The 19,846-nt window shown below is 41.8% G+C and overlaps 1 protein-coding gene across 1 annotated transcript in view; it reads right to left on the bottom strand.

Annotated features, from left to right (window-relative positions):
- Positions 1–19,846, bottom strand: part of LOC127420084 (synaptotagmin-6-like) — a 79,271-nt gene that overhangs the window by 14,244 nt on the left and 45,181 nt on the right. Inside the window, exons 2-4 of the mRNA XM_051662065.1 lie at positions 18,039–18,423; positions 13,497–14,055; positions 5,077–5,197 (exon numbers count right to left, since the gene is read on the bottom strand). Of these exons, the coding sequence (XP_051518025.1) occupies positions 5,077–5,197; positions 13,497–14,055; positions 18,039–18,423 (1,065 nt within the window). The remainder of the gene's footprint in view (positions 1–5,076; positions 5,198–13,496; positions 14,056–18,038; positions 18,424–19,846) is intronic.

Here is a 19,846-nt window from a genome sequence, read left to right as displayed (position 1 = left end):
AAGAAAAGTTAATCAAAACCAGTTGTTATTTGAGGGTGTGAGGTCATGTTTGTTCTTCATTTACAGCCATACCTTAAATATATTAATTAAATATTTTCTATTTTAATGTAAATAAATGCATATTATTAACAGTTTTGTTTTTCATGTTAACATGTTAGTTCTAATTCCCCATCTGTCACTCACTCGACGTTGTGTCGATGTAGTGACACTAGGGGTCACTCTTGGGAGCCCGAAACACCTCTGGTCTTTGATAAAAGGCCAATGAAAATTGGCGAGTGGTATTTGTATACCACTCCTCTGGACATACGGGTATAAAAGGAGCTGGTATGCAACCACTCATTCAGATTTTCTCTTCGGAGCCGAATGGTCGATGTTCATTGAGCTGACTGTTCATTCACCTCTGCTGGATCTGACGGCGCATTTCAGCGGCTTCTCCCTCCTCTGCACTGGTACACTGCAGAGAATGCCCCTGGGCGCTTCGGCAAAAATAAAAGAGTATATTTCTCTAAAAGAGCGGCACACACGGAACATCTTTTTAAAGCACATTCATCTGCCCTGATCAGGCTTCCGGATGAGGCCGCCGGCTTGTCTCACAGCGAGTTCGACCTCTTGTTCGGAGCCCGCGAATCTGATGAGCTCTCGAGCGCAGCATCAGGTTTGGCGCTCCAGCGGCGGTCTCCCTGCGCTCCCAGCTGTGGCACAAATCCACCCCCGATGTGACTGTCTCCACAGGTCACGAGGACAGGCCTCTTCCTCCCCCGTCCCAGGCTGTTCCGGGGGTGGTCACAAGGAGCCAGGTAAGTGCTTCGATGTCCCTGAACCCAGCACGGCCACAACAAGGCGTGGCACCTCAGGCTCCACCCCGCCGCGAGGCCCCACCTGCCGGTATGTCCGATGAGATTGTCCCCCTGGTCCCCCTCGCCCGGAGCTTGGACGCGTGGCTTGCGCTTTCCAACCCGCTGTGATGGCTGACCCAGACCATCCGACTCGCCTACGCGATTCAGTTCGCCAGGCGTCCGCCCAGGTTCAGCGACATCCACTTCACCTCGGTGAAGGGCGAGAACACTGCTACCTTGCATGCAGAGATCGCTACCCTCCTACAGAAGGATGTGATACAGTCTGTCCCTCCGGCCGAGATGAAGAAGGGGTTTTACAGCCTTCATTGTACCGAAAAAGGCGGTGGGTTGCGGCCAATCTTGGACCTGCGAGTACTGAACCGGGCTTTACAAAGAATCCAGTTCAAGATGCTGACGCAAAAACACATTCTAGCAAGCGTCCGGCATCAAGATTGGTTCGCGGTGGTAGACCTGAAGGACACGTACTTTCACGTCTTGATTCTACCTCGACACAGACCCTTCCTGCGGTTTGCATTCGAGGGTCAGGCATATCAGTTCAAGGTCCTTTCTTTCGGCCTGTCCTTGTCCCCTCGCATCTTCACGAAGGTCGCAGAGACAGCCCTTGCCCCGCTAAGGGAAGTGGGCATTCGCATCCTCAACTATCTCGATGACTGGCTAATCCTAGCTCACTCTCGGGATGTGTTGTGTGCACACAGGGACCTGGTTCTCTCGCACCTCAGCTGACTAGGGCTTCGGGTCAACTGGGAAAAGAGCAAGCTCCTCCCAGTTCAGAGCATCTCTTTTCTTGGCTTGGAGTTGGAATCAGTCTCATTAACGGCGTGCCTCACAAACGAGCGCGCACAGTCGGTGCTGACCTGTTTGAAGGCGTTCAGACAGAAGACAGTGGTTCCACTGAAACTGTTTCAGAGGCTCCTGGGGCATATGGCATCCTCAGCGGTGGCCACTCCGCTCGGGTTGATGCATACTGTATGAGACTGCTTCAGCACTGGCTTCAGACTCGAGTCCCGAGATGGGCATGGCGCCGCGGGACACATCGTGTGGCCATCACACCGATCTGTGACTGCCTCTTCAGCCCTTGGACCGACCTCACATTTCTATGGGCAGGCGTTCCCCTAGAGCAGGTCTCCAGGCGCATCGTGGTTATGACAGACACCTCCAAAATGGGCTGGGGCGCTGTATGCAACGGGCACGCAGCTGCCGGCTCATGGACGGGCCCACGGCTATGTTGGCAAATCAACTGCCTCGAGTTGCTGGCAATTCTGCTCGCCATGCGGAGGTTTTGGCCTTTGATCCAGGGCAAGCATGTGTTAGTTTGGACAGACAACATGGCAACAGTAGCATATGTCAACCGTCAAGGAAGTCTGCGCTCCCGTTGTATGTCACAACTCGCCCGCCGTCTCCTCCTCTGGAGTCAGCAGCACCTCAAGTCGCAGCGAGCCACTCACATCCTGGGCGACCTCAACACTGCAGCGGATGCGCTGTCATGGCAGGTTACCCTCAGGGGAGAGTGGAGACTCCACCCTCAGGTGGTCCAGCTGATTTGGAGTCAATTCGGGCAGGCACAGGTAGACCTGTTTGCCTCCCAAGAATCCTCCCACTGCCCGCTCTGGTACACCCTGACCGAGGCACCTCTCGGTATAGACGCGCTGGCATTTTCCCCAGTGAGCCTACTTGCACAGACCCTGTGCAAGGTCAGGTAGGACGAGGAGCAGGTCATCCTGGTAGCACCCTACTGGCCCACCCAGACATGGTTCTCGGACCTTACATTCATCGCGACAGCCCCCACCCCCGGTGAATTCCCCTGAGGAAGGACCTTCTTTCTCAGGGACGGGGCAACATCTGGCACCCGCGACCAGTCCTCTGGAATCTCCATGTCTGGCCCCAGGACGGGACGCGGAAGACTTAAACGGCCTACCACCTGCGGTGGAAGACATGATCACTCAGGCTAGGGCCCCCTCTACGAGGCGCCTGTGTGCCTTTAAGTGGCATCTGTTCCCTAAGTGGTGTTCTTCCCAACACGAAGACACCCAGAGATGTGCAGTCAGATTGGTGCTTTGCTTCCTACAGGAGAGGTTGGATGGGCGGCTGTCCCCCTCCAACTTGAAGGTGTATGTAGCCGCTATAGCGGCACACCATGACACAGTGGACGGTAAGTCCTTTGGGAAGCACGATCTGATCATCAGGTTCCTGAGAGGCACCAGGAGGTTGAATCCCTTCAGACCGTGCCTCATTTCCTCATGGGACCTCTTTGTAGTTCTTCAGGGTCTATGGAGAGCCCCCTTTGAGCCCTTGCAGTCAGCTGAGCTTAAGGCACTCTCTTTGAAGACTGCCCACCTGATTGCGCTTACTTCCATCAAGAGGGTAGGAGACCTGCAAGCGTTTTCTGTCAGCAAAATGTGTCTGGAGTTTGGTCCGGGCTACTCTCACTTGATCCTGAGACCCCGACCGGGCTATGTGCCCAAGGTTCCCACGACCCCTTTTAGGGACCAGGTGGTGAACCTGCAAGCACTGCCCCAGGAGGAGACAGACCCAGCCCTGAGGTTGCTGTGTCTGGTGCGCGCTTTACGCATCTATTTGGATCGCATGCAGAGCTTTAGAGTCTCTGAGCAGCTCTTTGTCTGCTTTGGTGGACAGCGGAAAGGAAGCACTTTCTCCAAGCAGAGGATCACCCACTGGCTCATTGACGCCATAACAATGGCATATCATGCCCAGCCGCCCCCGGCAAGGCTACGAGCCCATTCTTCCAGGGGTGTAGCGGCCTCCTGGGCCTTGACCAGTGACGCTTCTCTAACAGACATTTGCAGAGCAGCGGGCTGGCCAACACCCAACACCTTTGCGAGGTTCTGCAGTCTCTGGGTGGAACCGGTTTCGTCCCGTGTAGTGGCACGCACAGGCAGGTAAGTCCGGGACAGCTGGCCAGGTGTATCGCTTGCGCATAGCGCCTTTCGCCTCCCCTGAGCTGAAGACGTGTGCTGTTGACTCCCAGTAATGTTCACAAACTGTGTTCCCTGGATGATTTCCTCCGAGCCCTGTGGCAGACGAGTTCGCAGAGAAACTTGCTGCTGGCTCAGTACATATGCTAACTAAGCCCTGTACTGGGGTAGGTGCTCCGCATGTGGTGGTTCCCCATAGGTAACCCCATGTGACGTATATCTTCTGCTAATTCGTTTCCCTGTTGGTAAACTGCATCTTCCTTGGGCAGAGGCCCCTCTGCCCCAGTCACCATGTTTGTAGAAACACCTACCCCGTAGGGTAGGACCTACCATGGGACTTCTCCACATGACATACTTCCGACAAAGCTCGGCAAGACCATGTGACATATTTCCACTCAAATACCCCCCCCTTTCTTGGCGGGGTGTGGTCTCCACGGTGTCTTCCCCTTGGGAGGGACACCCCCCCGACGTAGACCTGGTGGCCCCAGTCGTTTAATTCCTTTTTTTGGGGAAAGATAAAAAAAGAGGATAAGAGGCCATGATTGGGCTAGCCTGTCTCTATCTTTTGGGCAGTCAACTTGTCCCCAAAGGGCCATTCGACACTCATAACAGCGTTGGGGGAGGTTACGTGTCGGCCTGGTGCGCTGGCTATGAGGCACATAGTGGTCTGCCTGTCACACACCGCCAGTTCACGTAACACAGTTCAGCCAGTTGCGGCGTTTCGTATAGGGACCCCTAGTGTCACTACATCGACACAACGTTGAGTGAGTGACAGATAGGGAACATCCTGGTTACTTGCATAACCTCCGTTCCCTGATGGAGGGAATGAGACGTTGTGTCCCTCCTGCCACAACGCTGAACTACCTGCTGAAATGGCCGGGACCTAGTCTCGGCTCCTCAGCACAAAACCTGAATGAGTGGTTGCATACCAGCTCCTTTTATACCCGTATGTCCGAGGGAGTGGTATGCAAATACCACTCGCCAATTTTCATTGGCCTTTTATCAAAGACCAGAGGTGTTTCGGGCTCCCAAGTGTGACCCCTAGTGTCACTACATCGACACAACGTCTTGTTCCCTCCATCAGGGAACGGAGGTTACACAAGTAACCAGGACGTTTTCTTCAGTGTGGTCTCTCAGACTTTTGGACCCCACTATATATGAAAACAAAAGAGGTTTCCAGAAGATGGAAACAAAATGGAGAAAATGCCTTAAAATTCTACTTCTAGTCTCTTGTATACATTATGGATGCTTAAACATATTTGTGTTTTGAGTGCTAGAAATACTACCTGAGTATCCTGTTATGTCCATTGCCTTAAGGTTCCTGCACTTGATGACTGTAAGTGTTAATCTCCCTGCTGTAGGCAGATAGCAGAGTGAGAACATGATCTCTCCAAGGTCCACACTCTCCTGTCAGATAGAAAGACACACACACACACACACATGCACGCACGCACACACACACACACACACACACACACACACACACACACACACACACAAATCAATGTAACAACATGATGTATTGCATGCTCTGCTATAAAATTCACCTTTTCAATTAAGGAGCATCAGTGAGATAAGAGAGGTAAAACACAGTAATTGTACAGTACTGCATAAGTGACTTGTATAGAGAAGACACTGCATCTTCACAAACAACACAATCCTAATGGTCTTGATCAGACCTTTAACAAATGCTTTTGCCATGCATTAAATCATGAAAAAAGCATTAAAGATCCCATGAAATAAAAATTTGAGTTATATGGCTTTTGGTCCATGTCTATCCACCTTTTTCACAGGCAGCGAAATTACCCATTATGCTTAGCGCGTTCTTCCAATGCGGATGCAACAGACTTCCACTTTGCAGCTTATTCCCATTACCAAGCATTATAATATACTAACAACAGTAAAAAACGGAAGAACAGTCTGTGTTTACTTAATGTATCTCACTAATGTCTGCGTATGGACATTAGATTTCGACGGCAATCCCAAATAGATGAGAACACAATCACACACACATTTGCATGATAAAGTTACTGGACTCTAGTGCTCGCTGCACGTGCCCTGTATGTGTGTGTGAAAGAGAGAGACACAGACAAACAGCATGCACAGAGAGAGAGAATCCACAAATATGATGCGCTAGATTTCACTGCGTTTCTTGTTGTGCACTTGAATATGAAAACGGCCAAATCCCGGACATTTAGGGAATCTAGAAATCCGACCAGATGCTTTATTAAGGTTAGAAAAGAGGACATGTCTGTGAAAACAGGGTGTATGGTCATCATAGGTTCCATTTAAAAATCGTACGATTTATGGCATTATTTCTGCATTAACAAGTGCCGCCTTCTCACGCACTCTGCTGACAACAACTCTCCCTCATTCACCTACACACAGCACGACATGAGATATGAAACTCGTAAAGATGATTAATAAAAATAAATAAATAAATAAAAAATAAAACAACAACAAGGAGCTTGGTTTAAATGTTTTTCCATCTTTGTTATCTTTCAAAATGACAGACATCATTTGGAATTATCTGTCAATGTTTTAAAAAATGGCAAGTCGAAATGTTTCAGCATTGGCAGCTTTTGTAGGGGCTTATTGTTGTGACATTAATTTTACAGTAGTTTTAAAGCCACCTGTAGTTGTTAGTACACCCCATAACTGTGCATATTCATCCAGCGCCTCTGCTGCTCGCAATCACCAGTCACATTAGTCTAGCTGATAACAACAACTAAGCGGAAGTGTGGCGCATCCAAGAGGAAGTCTCTCGCCGTAATGGCACCGCCCATGGAGAAGTCAGGAAAGGTGGATATGCTAATATAGTCCTAAAAGTTACCAAAAGTAAGCTTTAGCAGATATACGTATTTCAAATGTACATTCTATCTCTTCTGGGAAAACATAAAAAATAAAAAATAAAAAATTAATGACTCCTCTTGCACTGTTCAGATTTTTGTCCGATCATATGCTCTCTAGAATGAAAATGTCCCTCCCCCTAATACCACATGCAACTGATTAGCAAGTTGCAAATCATGATTCAAGACTATGACATAACTAAAGCCTATTAGCTCATTAGGGATTAGCCTTGGATATGTCACACCCAAACTGTCAACACAAAAAAGAAAACTGCGCTTGTCAAGCGATTTCATGGGATATTTAAAGCACAAAGACACATCTCTGCTCTAATATCTTCAATAATGAGATATTAAAAGGTATATACTTAACAGTGTTGGGGGCAGTGGTGTAGTAGTGACTGAAGAGGTGGGCATACTGTGAATTTATCGAGGATAAAAATATCCAATTGCGTGTAAAACTAATGTTCTGATTGGTAGCTCAGCTGAGTAGGACTGTCAATTCTGACTGTACATTCAGTCTAGCGTTTCCGCCTCCCACTGCTCTGTGCGCGGTTAGAGAGAATCTCTGTACACTAATTTAAATAATAATAATAATAATCACAATTCACTCAACGGTGCTGCGGCATCACCTCAGTATAATTAAAAGTTATGGGTCAAAAGCCTCCTCGCTATTCTGGCGGCCATATGCTTCATAACTCATTTTAGGTGGGCATACACAAAATTATTTGAAAGATAGGTGGGCATACGGTGTATGCCTGCGTATGCCCTAGACAACACTACTGGTTGGGGGGTACCTAAAAATAGCGACACTACTAACTTAATTACACTTTTCAGTAGCGTGACAGTAGCGGTGCTATTTTTACAAGAGTGTAGCTTTTCCATTAATGAACTTCATTTTTCAACGAGGAGAGGTGTAGAGTCACAAAACGCTACATTTGTCACATTGAATTGCGAACGCAGAAATAAAGCAGAGGGAGTGAACAAACATGCTTACCTAAACTGTTCTCTCTCTCTCTCTCAAATATGTAGCACCAGAAAGACAGAATCCTAACAGAGCTGTTCAGCCATGACGTCAATTTGTAGGCAAACCTGTAAGGTTCCCTCAGGAATTGTCTATGGATTTTTACAATTGGGGTTTTCCATCCTGATCTCTTAAAAATAACGTGACCATGGAATTTTTTTTAAAAAGTGAAATGTCCAGTGGGGAGTGCCAAAAGCGAGGAAAATAGTATCATAATCAGACAAGGATTTTAAGGTGAATATTAGATGGAGGTTTTAATGAGTAAAATGCACTTCCCTAACCTAAAACTTTAACCTAAACCTAATCGATACTGTCCTAAAAGCAAAAGAAAGGTAAAAAAAAACAGATATCCTTACCCTAAACCAACACCTAAAACTAACCAATATTCTTCTAAAAGCAAATGTGACATGAAAAGCACCTTTTCTGAAGCAAACACATAATTTCGTGTCGCTTCTATGACACCTTCGGCTCACTTTCGGCTCACGTGTCAGTTTAAGTTTTGGCTGGGCTTGAGCCTCAGTCCTTTGAGTCCTAAGTCCAACACTCTATCAGGTGAGCAACAGCACAAGTTAATCACGTTGGAATAAGTGTGTAAATGTAGGTGGTTCTGTAATACGAGCATTAAAATTTATAAATGATGTGTTAGAGTAAAAGTGTTTCGATATAACATAGCAGTGTGTGAGTAATAGAGTGGAAAATATGCTTTTATAAAGTCGTAATCAACTGTTGTTGTGATTTGTGTCAAAAAAGTGAATTAAACGCACAATTATTCTAGCACCTCTAGTGTTAATTTCGGCATGAAACTGCGGCGAAAACTTAGAATGCGGCACAAAAATGGTTTTTCAATTCATAAGTAAAATAAGGTCTATGGTAAACATTATTTGAAGATACTGATGTTTTGTTCTACAACATAAATTACACACAGTCATACCTCAAACGTGAATTCTGAAGCTGTCGTGTTTTAAAAAAACATAGACAAGATACTTAATAAGGATTACAACTACCACAAACATATGAGTACACAGTATGTGCATGATGAAACTGAAAAAAAACCCCCACTGTAGTTCTTATCTAGCAACTTGTTAGCAAAATAAAACATTTTTTAAACATGGCGGCTTCAAAATTTACGTTTGGGTATGACTGTGTATAATTTATGTTATTAAACGAAGTGTCCAAGTATCCTCAAGTAATGTTTACTACAGACCTTATTTTACGCATAAATCCAAAACTGCCATTATATAAACCATAGGAAAATCCAGACAACACACAGCCTTAAAGGGAATTTACCACAAGTCATTGTCTTCTTTTTAGAAGTGAAATATTTATCACTGGATATAGCTTAGTCTTGTTTTTATGGTTCCTCAAAATTCACTAGCTCAGGAAGTCCTATCTTACGGAACACAGAACTTTGATGCACCAAAGTGTAGTAAAAACAAAACTCTAATGTAATTTCAAATATTATAATTCAGCAGGCGGAAACTTTTGTGATTGTTGCCTGAGCAACAATGAGTCACAGCCCTTGATCTGTATGATTCATGTTGGTTTACAACACTGAAGCATTAGTGTCGATCAGCAATTATTAACGTTTGTGTCTGCACTATGGCTGAATAGAAAAAGATCCTACATCAATAGGATGTCAGTGACATCCCTATGGCTTCACAGATATGTTTAACAGTTGAGTTTAATAAGCCTGTGACTCAATATCGAGGAATAAGGAAGTACTGTTTGGACAGATATAGCCACAGTGACCAATTAGCTGTTCTGATTCTCTAAATCGTGTTACTCTCCTGGACACCACTCCAGAAAACCATTAATTAAACGTCAACACTCCTAAACATTTCAGCTTTTCCACCAAGGCTAAGCTATTGTGCGTGAGCCATCATTTCCTCACAGCTTCTCCAAGCTTGTGTCAGGTTTAATAAAACAAATATATCCAGTAAAAATTCATAGGGAGAGTGAAAAGTGATCTCATGGTCGTTGGGTTTGCTTCATCCCTTCAGAAGTATTAAGATTGGTGTAAATATTAATCACATTAAATGAGCTCAGTGAGCCTCTCTCGGATGTACATATCCCATGACTCCACTCTTTGTGGCTTAATGTCTCTCAAGCCCTATAAGGTGATTATTTGCAGGTTGCACTTCAGTATTATCTAGGGGAGACTAGAGGGTTGATGTATGAGCCAAATACTAGCCTTTGCAGTAAACTGCTTTAAAAATATCACGCAAAAGTATTTGTAAAAGAAGAAAAAAAGAAAAAGAAAAAAAAAGGATACAGTTAACTCTATGGATACAAAAGTAATGGTGTCATTGAATATTGACATCGTCTCACTATGCGAAAGAGTATAAAGTGATACTGCTACAAAATGAATTAGTTAAGCAATCAGTTATTTTTTTATTTTTTTATTTTTTTACAGAGGAGTAAAAAACTTCTTTTGCTTTAATCCTTTGTCTCTGCTCATTAAAGGTGAAGTGTGTAATTTTTTCAATGTTAAAATACTTTTTCCTATCCAGCTTTATACGCAGAGACAACTACAGTATAAGTAAGCTATTTGTAGGTTGATATCTTACAATTTTTTAAATACTGTGGCGCTTTGAAATCATTGCTCTGTTTACGCATCCTGACCAGCCTGACATAGCAACATTGGCTCAACCAATGGCATGAGTTTGGGACTGGACTCTCTGTATGTCCGACCAATGACAGATAGGAGGAGTGTTCGGAAAACCTGTTTAAAAAAGTAATTATTTTTACCATTCCGTTAGGTGATGCTGGTGAGCCAGAAATGACACACTATTACGGATGTCATAAAATATTGATATATCGATTATTGATTGGCACATTATTTTATTGATATATTTTTGAGGCATCAATATATTAAAATTAGTCGACATTTAAATTAGAAGCCTAATTTGCGTGCTCTCCAATTCAGTCAGTTGGCCTCTGTTTAACAGTCTGGCGTAATAGTGTTGGGAGACTACAAGAGGGTGAAGCACACACACACAAACAGGACGAGCTGATGCAGCGTAGCAGATGTTAGTCCAAAGTTACGAAGGTTTTTGTACTTCTTCAAGAATGAACAAAGTGACATCGATGAATTTGCAGGGTAGCGTATGAAACTTTTGTAACTCCGCAAACTGAACGATTAGAAATGGTGACATTTATTATGCAATTTCTCTGTATGTAGCATTGAACAGGTCTTTCATTCAAGCTGTCAAACCACAAAAAGACATACTTGTAACTGAAAATACATTGTGTAGGCAATATGAAAGATACATTTACACAATATATCATCCAGCAATGGTAAGATTAAATAATATTTGTCCTTTGATAATGATTTGGGTCAAATTTAATGGAAAACTATTAAATGAAATTAAAGTTGTGCTCTGTGGCACTTTAGAATTTTGACGCTGAGTGTTGGTGGTGTGTGTACCTTCCTAGAAAATAACTGTTTCGAATTTTAGAATGCGCCATGTCAGACGCGTCCAGTGTTCCGGTGTGAATATCTTTCCATACCATGTTCTCCTTACATTGTTTACCTGACAATGTCTTCTGGAACATGTTTACTGTCTGCTAGCATCAACAACTTTGATAGTTCTGAGAAGATGTGCCTTATTTTCCACATTTAAATCTCCTGCCAAGTTCAATAGAATGTGTGCTTTTGTTCAAGGGGCAGCAGGCGTCCTGCCTCAAAAGCAATAACCAGAGGTTGATTGAATTGCTCCTCTGAGGATAGCTTTAAATCTAGAAATGAGAGAGAAATAAAACCCACTGAATGGCAGTTGGAGTTGATCATGTCTGCCATTATGGGGGGTTCAAGTAACCTCAGATGACCTCAATATACTTTTGAGGTTAACTTCAGCATTTAATATTTCAGCCTTTAAGCATGCTGTGATTGAACTGCTGTGATTGGCGGCACCCATTATTAGTGTCCATTTCGGGCAATTACTTTGTCCAAACACAGACAACCTGCATGCGCAGTCAACTTCACGTGTCAGTTACCAACTTATCTGTGTGCTAATGAGGGTAGATTCATGAATGCTCATTAATTTGTCTCTCTTGCCTTTTGCTGTTTAGCAGGTGTATAACAGACAGTGCTGAATGTTGGGATTGTATTTTGGAAGATATGTCAATAGCAAGCTAATTTACATTTCTTAGCAGGCATTGATACATTTAATGGCCTTGCTTTTTATTATATGGTTTAAAGAATAGTACATAAATCATGAAAATCCTTAAATTATTGACACTCATGTCATTTCAAACCTGTATGCTGTTTTTTCAGTGGAACACAAAAGTAGAAAAATTTGTAGAGCTCTTTCCATGCAATGACAGTTTAAAGTAGGGCTATTCAAATTCATAGACAAGTGGCAAGATGGAAAAAATCTCGGCATCGGGCCAATCCAGAATATTTTGTTAACGAAAAGCTGCTCTCAGATACTGTGGTATAGTAGGCCTATAATATATGTTCACTATATAAATAAAACATCAAGAGACAAATTGTCCAGCAGGGAATTCTGAAAAAACTAAAAAAACTAAAAAGTGCTTTAAAACTGGTCCATATCTGAGAGAGTAAATCAGTTTGATAATGAATAATGTATTGAAGAATAACAGTAAAGTTTGTTATAGATGCAATGATTTAAACTTTTGACTTTTCAAATGACCAAATTAATGAATAGAACTTTTCTTTTTCTCCGAACTCACGCTTGTCAGTCGTTCATGATTTTAGTTCTTTAATCTTCCCATTTCGTCAAAATTACGGATAATGATTATTTGTAGAGCAACCTCTGAAAGTGTCTAAAAACGTGGCTCTCCTGCACAAGACACTGTTTAAATATAGAGACCTGGTGAGACTTCCATCTAGTGCAAGTTTACATAAGAATACAAATGAAAAACAGTGTAATCAGACAAAAAATGTGTTCAGAATACCTAAGACAACTGACAACCTCATGCAGGCCACTGAAAATATCAAACAGGCCAGTTGAATAGGCCTGGTTTAAAGTTACCATGTCTGTCAAGGTACAAAAAAAAAAAAAAAAAACACACCAAAAAAACACCATTAAAGTAGTCCATGCATACTCTAATCGTAATCTATATTCCAAGTCTTCTGAAGCTGTGTGTTGTAAACAAATGTGACATAACATTTTTTTATCTGGATGCGAACAAGGCATGTGAGCTTTGGCAGAGGGGGAAATTATAAGTGAATAATGACTTAAATTTTGGTCTGTTCCTCACACAATTGTATGGCTTAAATGACTGTATGGCTTCAGAAGACTTGGAATATAGCATGTGCGAATATTTTGTTTTTGTCCTTTTTGGAGGTTGATGAGGTCACTACGAACTGTTGTCATATGGATAGAGCTGAGTGAAGATTCATTAAAAAGTTCTTCTGTTGTGTTCCACGGAAACAAAATAACAGCACATTGGTTTGGAACAAAATGAGGGTGAGTAAATAATGACAACAATTTGCAACCAAATTTTAATTTTTGGCCAGCTTTTCCTTTAAGAGTCAATGGCTTTTCTTATCTGCACAAAACACAAACAGTCTGACCAGAGCACTTTCAGCGGGGTTCATTAAGATTCTTCTCTCTCTTACAAACCACTGTTAAATTATTTGCTGATGACCAATATACAGTATATCAGCTTTGAAGCACGGTAGGCATGGTAGTTTTATATTATGTTGTGGTATATTGATATTTACATCTCTGATAAGCTTCTTTATTATACACCTATACATCTCTCCATTAAAAAAATCCTCATAAAAAAACCTGCCATTACGAAGTGTACTATGACAGTACAGTTAGGCCAGTACAACAGAGAAGATAAAATACCAGGGTTTTCTTACAGAGGTAGCATATTGAATGTCTCTCCAGATGGAGGTATCCCTTGAGAGATCAGACACTTCAAACAGATTGTCCAATATGACCTCCCCAATCATATCATGCCTTGAGAACCGGTCGAAGTCAAAAACGCTGAGATGGAGCTTCCTGACAGGCAGCTCATCATAGGGTACAGGAAACTGGAAGGACTCGTCAAATGTGGGGTTGAGCGTTTTGCGGTGGACGCGTGTCTGGAACTTCTGCTTGCGATCTGGTAGCAGGTAGATCTTGACATAAGGGTCAGAACTGCCACAAAGATCCTTGGCTGGTAGATCGAAGGCCTTGAGTATCTTGACGAGTAACATCTCATTCTCATAATCATAGCGTAGAGAAAAATGGATCTTCCCACAGTTTTTGCCACCTTGACTATTGCCCGAGTCTTCGTTCTCTTTGGTCATCTGTTTGTAGAGTTCCGGCTTGATGCGACCGATGCTGGTTGGCTGCTCATCCACATCATAGTCATTCCCCAGGTCCAGACTGCCAACCTGCATCTGACGGGGCAGGTGACGTTTGAAGGAACTATGCCTGGAAAAAACAATATAAAGGAGAAAAAAATTGAGAAACAGAGTAAAAATTAGGGAGTTGGGACAGAATATTGTTTGGAGAGAGCTGGATTACTGTTAAATGATTATGGTTAAAAGTTAGCCAAATTAGGCAGATGCCAACAATAACATATTGCGAGATATTTGTTGGGACTGTGTAGTAAATGGTAATGTTAATACATGTCAATTGTTAATTTGAAAGGGATAGTTCACCCAAAAATGAAAATTCTGTAATAATTTATTCACCCTCATGCTGTTATAAACCCATATGACTTTTTTATGTGGAGGAAAAAAAGAGCTGTTAGGCAGATCAGTCACCATTCACTTTCATTACATCTTTTTGCCATACAGTGAATGGTTTGTAACAACATGAGGTTGAGTAAATGATGACACAATTTTTTATGTTTGGGTGAACAATCCTTTTAAAATTAACCACGGATATGTATTAACATTACCATGAACTACACAGGCCCAACAAATATGATGATTAATTAATTTCGAGAGGACAAATACTGTGCCTTAATTAAGTGACCTGGAACCATGTCCAAATAATCAAGTATGCATGAGCAGCACTACTCTAGCATCCAGGGAACAGTTAAACATTCAACACGCCCTGACTTGACACAGATATACTGTACATTAAAGACACAGACTAAAAGAATAGACTCAGATGAAAGACTTCACTAGCTTCTTAACATTTATGCATCATCAGCTAAAAATAAAATCAGATTTCTAAACGTGCTATTGTTGTTTCTCAGAAGATTACACTTCACCTGCTCTGTAATGTCTCTGGGGCATTTTTCTGTTATGAGCTACTTGTGATTGATGATGCTTTCAGAGGCATTTCTTACTGCAAGAATCACTGTTTTGTCACGTCCACCTTGCAAACAGAGGAAAGTACACAACTAACTGTATATTCAGGGGTGGTGGTCTGATTTCAAATGAGTTCTGACTGTGTGTGTTGGGGGGGGGGGGGTGGTTCATTCAGAGATGTTTGGCTCACAGTTTGCATTGCCTTCAGGTGTATACACTTCTGTATGTGACTAATAGAAATTAAATGTGTAAATATGTACAGTGTATAAATGACTGCAGGCACAGCAGTCTGTTCCTGTAAGCATTAGGAACGTACTTGAATTTGTATAAAATACATGTTTGAGGGTGTTTCTCTTCAAATAGGGGCACTTTTATGTACCAGGGGTTGATTATTATTTTATTTTTTTACAATGCCTTCATCAATAATGTTTTTTAAATAAAAATGCATCAGAAAATATTAATTGTTACAGTATATTTGAAAAACTATGATAATCTAAAGAAAGCCTCATAAACAATTTCAATATTTATAGTGTGAAAATAATTGACATTTTTACACAAATTATGACATTTCCATGACAACCAACAATTTTGCCATTAATAAAAAGTTAGTGTCAAAAATGAAATATGAAACGTGATGTTTGAAGAAAAAAAATGAAGGGAATAAAATCACCTATGAACAGAATAGTTTTACTGTGCGTCATTTTCAATTAAAAAAATAAAAATAAATAATTTTGTCTAATAATGCTAAAAATGTTAAAATATGATTTATGTATTTACGAAACAAAAGAATTCTAGCTATGAAATTACCGTTAGCAAATCAAAGGAGTCAGCCACTTTATATTTCAAAAAAGTTTAAATTGTCATTTCCATTACCATCATTTCCACCACAGAATGCTGTTAAACAAAATACATAATTTGAGATGTGGTGAAAATTACATTGTGGAGGAAATGTTTGTAATGTTTAAAAAAAATGACAAAAATTACCAAGAGAGCATGTGAAAAGTCAAGTTATTTTTATTTGTATAGCACTTTTCACAACACACATTTCAAAGCAGCTTTACAGAAAATTATGCTGTAACAGGAAATGATGCTGTAACGTCTGTAATGTCTTAAAGTCCTGACTGAGCAGTTTAAATTAAAAAGGAGATTGAAAATTATGCTTTAAAAATTATTTGTCTTTAAGCATCCAGTGAGCAAGCCAAATGTGACTGTGGCAAGGAACCTAAAACTCCATAAGATGTTAATGGAGAGAGATAGAGAAAAAAAAAAACAAACCTTGGGAGAATCCAGGCTCAGCTGGGGGAGCCAGTTCCCCTCTGGCTATACAGCATGAATATATTGGCAATATTAGTTATCTATGTGTAATACAAGTCATGTTTTATTTGAGTAAACTAAGTAGATGTTGGTAGGTAATGTTTAAAAACTAAAGGATATTGATTGAACTGTAAGATTAATGATTAAGTGTCTTTGAAGTCCATCCTGAATTGACTTTGGAAGTCCATGTAGATGCAGTTTCCTTTTTTTCTTGGCTGATAAAGGCTATAGTTGGCATTAATTTATTGTCTATGAGAGTGTAGTTCATCCTTTGACCAAGATGATGCGTGCAGAGGTCAGCATGTGCCCCGCAGTCCAGCTGGAAGCTTGTGGCAGTTAATTTCCAGTGAAGTCCATCCTAAGTCCGAGGTGCAGGCAGTGGACAGTGAAGTATCTCTTTGTTGGAGTTGGCCATCATAATAGATTGAAGGAATGCAGACAGTGATCATCGAAGCAGTCCTCCCTGTCTAGTTGGAACAGGCTGCAGTTAGTAGTCATCGATCAACGTTACATAGTGGTGGGTATGGAATATCAGGCTTGAATGGAGCTGGATCTGGCAGGCTCTGGTATGTATCCTGAGGATGAAACAGGGAAACAAAAATAATAAAATTAGCGTAGATGCCATTAACTTTAAATCAGAGTTATGTTTCGTAGTTCGGGGAACAGACACAAGCTCTATAAGATATCTAGGTGATACAGTCTCTATGTGTTGTAGTTTACATGACCTGTGTGAAATATCAAGGCAGCTAGCAGATGGTCAGTTTAGCCAGTCTGTCTTCTTCCTGACCTGGGCTCTGGTGAGTCAAACACTAACACTTTTAAGACTATAAGCCTAATTAATAGATAGGAGAGTGGTAGCACCCCCGGAGGGATGGAGTCTGACTCTCTTTAACAGGTCAGGTCTACCCCAAAAACTCATCCAATTGTCTATAAATCCTATGCCTATCCTATGACATTATTAAGTGCACACACCTCTTTAACATTATCTATAGTGATCTCCGACTGGCGAAGCTAGACATCATTAGCTGATGTGAATAACAATCTTAGAAAATCTCTGTTTAGCATTAGCCAGCACTTTTAAATTTGCTCTGATGTCAGGCGCTCTCGCCCTCAGGGCACATTGGATAATGGCGGCAAGTGGCAAGTTCCTTAAAATAGAATCGCCTATAACCAGAGCGCTTTCAACAGGATTCTCAGTGGGTGCTCCAAAAGGACCTGGAAAGTGGTGTCGCTTTTACTGGGCTATGCCGCCAAGTCATCACTCATTTGCCCTGCTGCGGGGGCTCTACTACCGAAACCGAAAAGTGTACATGGCTTGCTGTACTGGCCACATCTGTAACAGTATCTAAACTCGGTAATCTTCTCTGTCAACCTAACTAATTCCTTGAATCCCTTACTGCTGATGGATTAAGCAATGCAAAAATTTGCCATGCTGTGCAGGTGACGTTAACATGTGATGGTGCCATTACTTACCACAGTTGTTTGTTGAAAAAGGTGTTGGTTGTTCCTTTTTGTGGTTCCTGAACAGCGGGGGTTTGAGATCGATTCAACATCCGTATAAAAATCACAGAATTAAAAATGGATGTACGCAGTAGAATAATGATACATCACAATAATAAAGCGAAGTGGAGAAAAAAGCAAAAAAAAAAAAGAAAAAGTGTTTTAATAGAAAGACAAAAAAACTAAAAGTCTACCAGCCCAGAAAACCAGTCAAAAGTATGTATATGGGTTACTCTTCTGAATGTTCACAAGGCTAAAAGAGCTCTTAGTTAAAGAAATATTCTTGAATATGTGTGAGAATGTGTGTGTGTGTTCCTGCATGCCTTTTGGATCGGTTACCTGGTGGATGACGCTGGCTCGGTGGTCTGTCTCTGCATGCGCTGTGTCCGGCGCAAAAAGTGCTCCCTCATGGACTGCTGCACCTCGGCGGGGATGTCAGGAGATGTGTGACTTATTTTAACAGCTGCCTCCAGTAAGCCCATCGACGCCAGGGGATACTTTTCCTTCTCAGTCGCCATAGCGACTTCGGATGGCTGAGGACTCGGCAGGAGAGATGGTAACTGGAGTGAGGGACAGTCGTCTGGGGCGAGGGCGGCAGAACTGGATGAAAGGGCTTTGTTCCTCCAAGGAACCCAGCACAGCTTCCAGGAGATCAATGCAGCAAGTAATAGCAGTGCCAATCCACACGCTATTATCACACAGATGGGGAGGCCAGCAGTTATGTCTAAAGCCAGGCAGAAGTAATGGGCCACACAATATGGACAAACAGATGGCCAAAACAGTGAGACAGATAGAAAGAAAGTGAAATTAGTCAAATGGGTAATGACTTTTATTTATATCACATAAAAATAACAAATATGGGGGTGGAATACACTAAGAATTGATTTGTGCCTACAGTGTTGTTTATTTGCACATGCTGTCTGCATTGTATTAGCACCACTAAAGAAATTGTGCAAAAACCAGGTAATTTTGCAAACGGCCAAAAATGTAGTACTGAACGCAATTTGCATGGTGCAATTCACGATATTGTGGGTCGGTTCTGAGTGCTTGGTTGTGGAGGATGCAGCAGACTACATGATCACTCCACCACTGTGAGGCAGGCAAGAAGTTGAACTATATTGGATTTTGCAGATGCCGATAACTTAGGTGTTGGAAGAAAGCAGATAACCAATAAAAAAGGTGGAAACATTTTCTTAGTCTTTCCTGTGCCCATATGTAAAGGCTACAAGAGTCTAAATTTAATAAAAATCCCAGATGCAGTTCATTGTACCACCAAAATCCCAATTACCAGAAAAAAGATTTGGTTAATAACGCGGGAATTTTATCTATACACAAGCTTACACGGAGATTTGGCTCTGTTACAAAACCCTACATGTAAGCATTCAACATATTAAGTTTTTATACATATGGCCTATACATTTTACCAGATGACTTTTTTATATTATTCAGCAGATATGAAGTTGGAGATACAATGTGCTGACTGGGGTTTCCATTCTCGCATTATTCTTTGCATGCCATGCTTCAACAATTGATGATTATGTAATCAAAATAACAAAATACGTATTAAACCGAGAATACAAATATGGATAAAGAACGGTGAACAACAGTTGTTTATTTTTGCTGATAAATAATGCTAAAATGTTTGACCTCTAATGCAAGCACCTGAATCGGCTCTTTAAAATGCAGTGCTCATCTACACTGTACATCTGGATATATGTCCGGTTATGATCATCATTTTATGAATTACTGTCATGATATAATACAAAATATACAAAACGTACAAAAATCTCCCTTGTACCGCCTGCTTTTAAACCATTTAGTGAATTCGCCTTATTGGGTTCATTTACTGTAACCCTTTGTCCTTTGATCAAGAATTAGAGAATTAGAGATTGTGCATCAGAGAACCGCATACACACACTCACACTGCAGAAATGATGAGATGTAATTAAAGTTATAGCAGATACTTGGAACAACAGTACAGGCCTATAATCTGTTTTCAAAAAAACAATGCTTGCGGGTTATGTTTCGGCAATATCAAGTGCTCTAACTGAAAAGTGTTCCACCCATGAATGGCTCTTATGCATGTAGGCGGAAAGGAGGCTCAAACTCATTTCTTCACGATTGTAGAGAATTTGCTTGCAATAGAA

The sequence above is a fragment of the Myxocyprinus asiaticus genome, chromosome 29, assembly GCF_019703515.2.
Source record: "Myxocyprinus asiaticus isolate MX2 ecotype Aquarium Trade chromosome 29, UBuf_Myxa_2, whole genome shotgun sequence".
Lineage (NCBI taxonomy): Eukaryota > Metazoa > Chordata > Actinopteri > Cypriniformes > Catostomidae > Myxocyprinus > Myxocyprinus asiaticus.
This window is presented reverse-complemented; position numbering and strand designations above follow the sequence as displayed.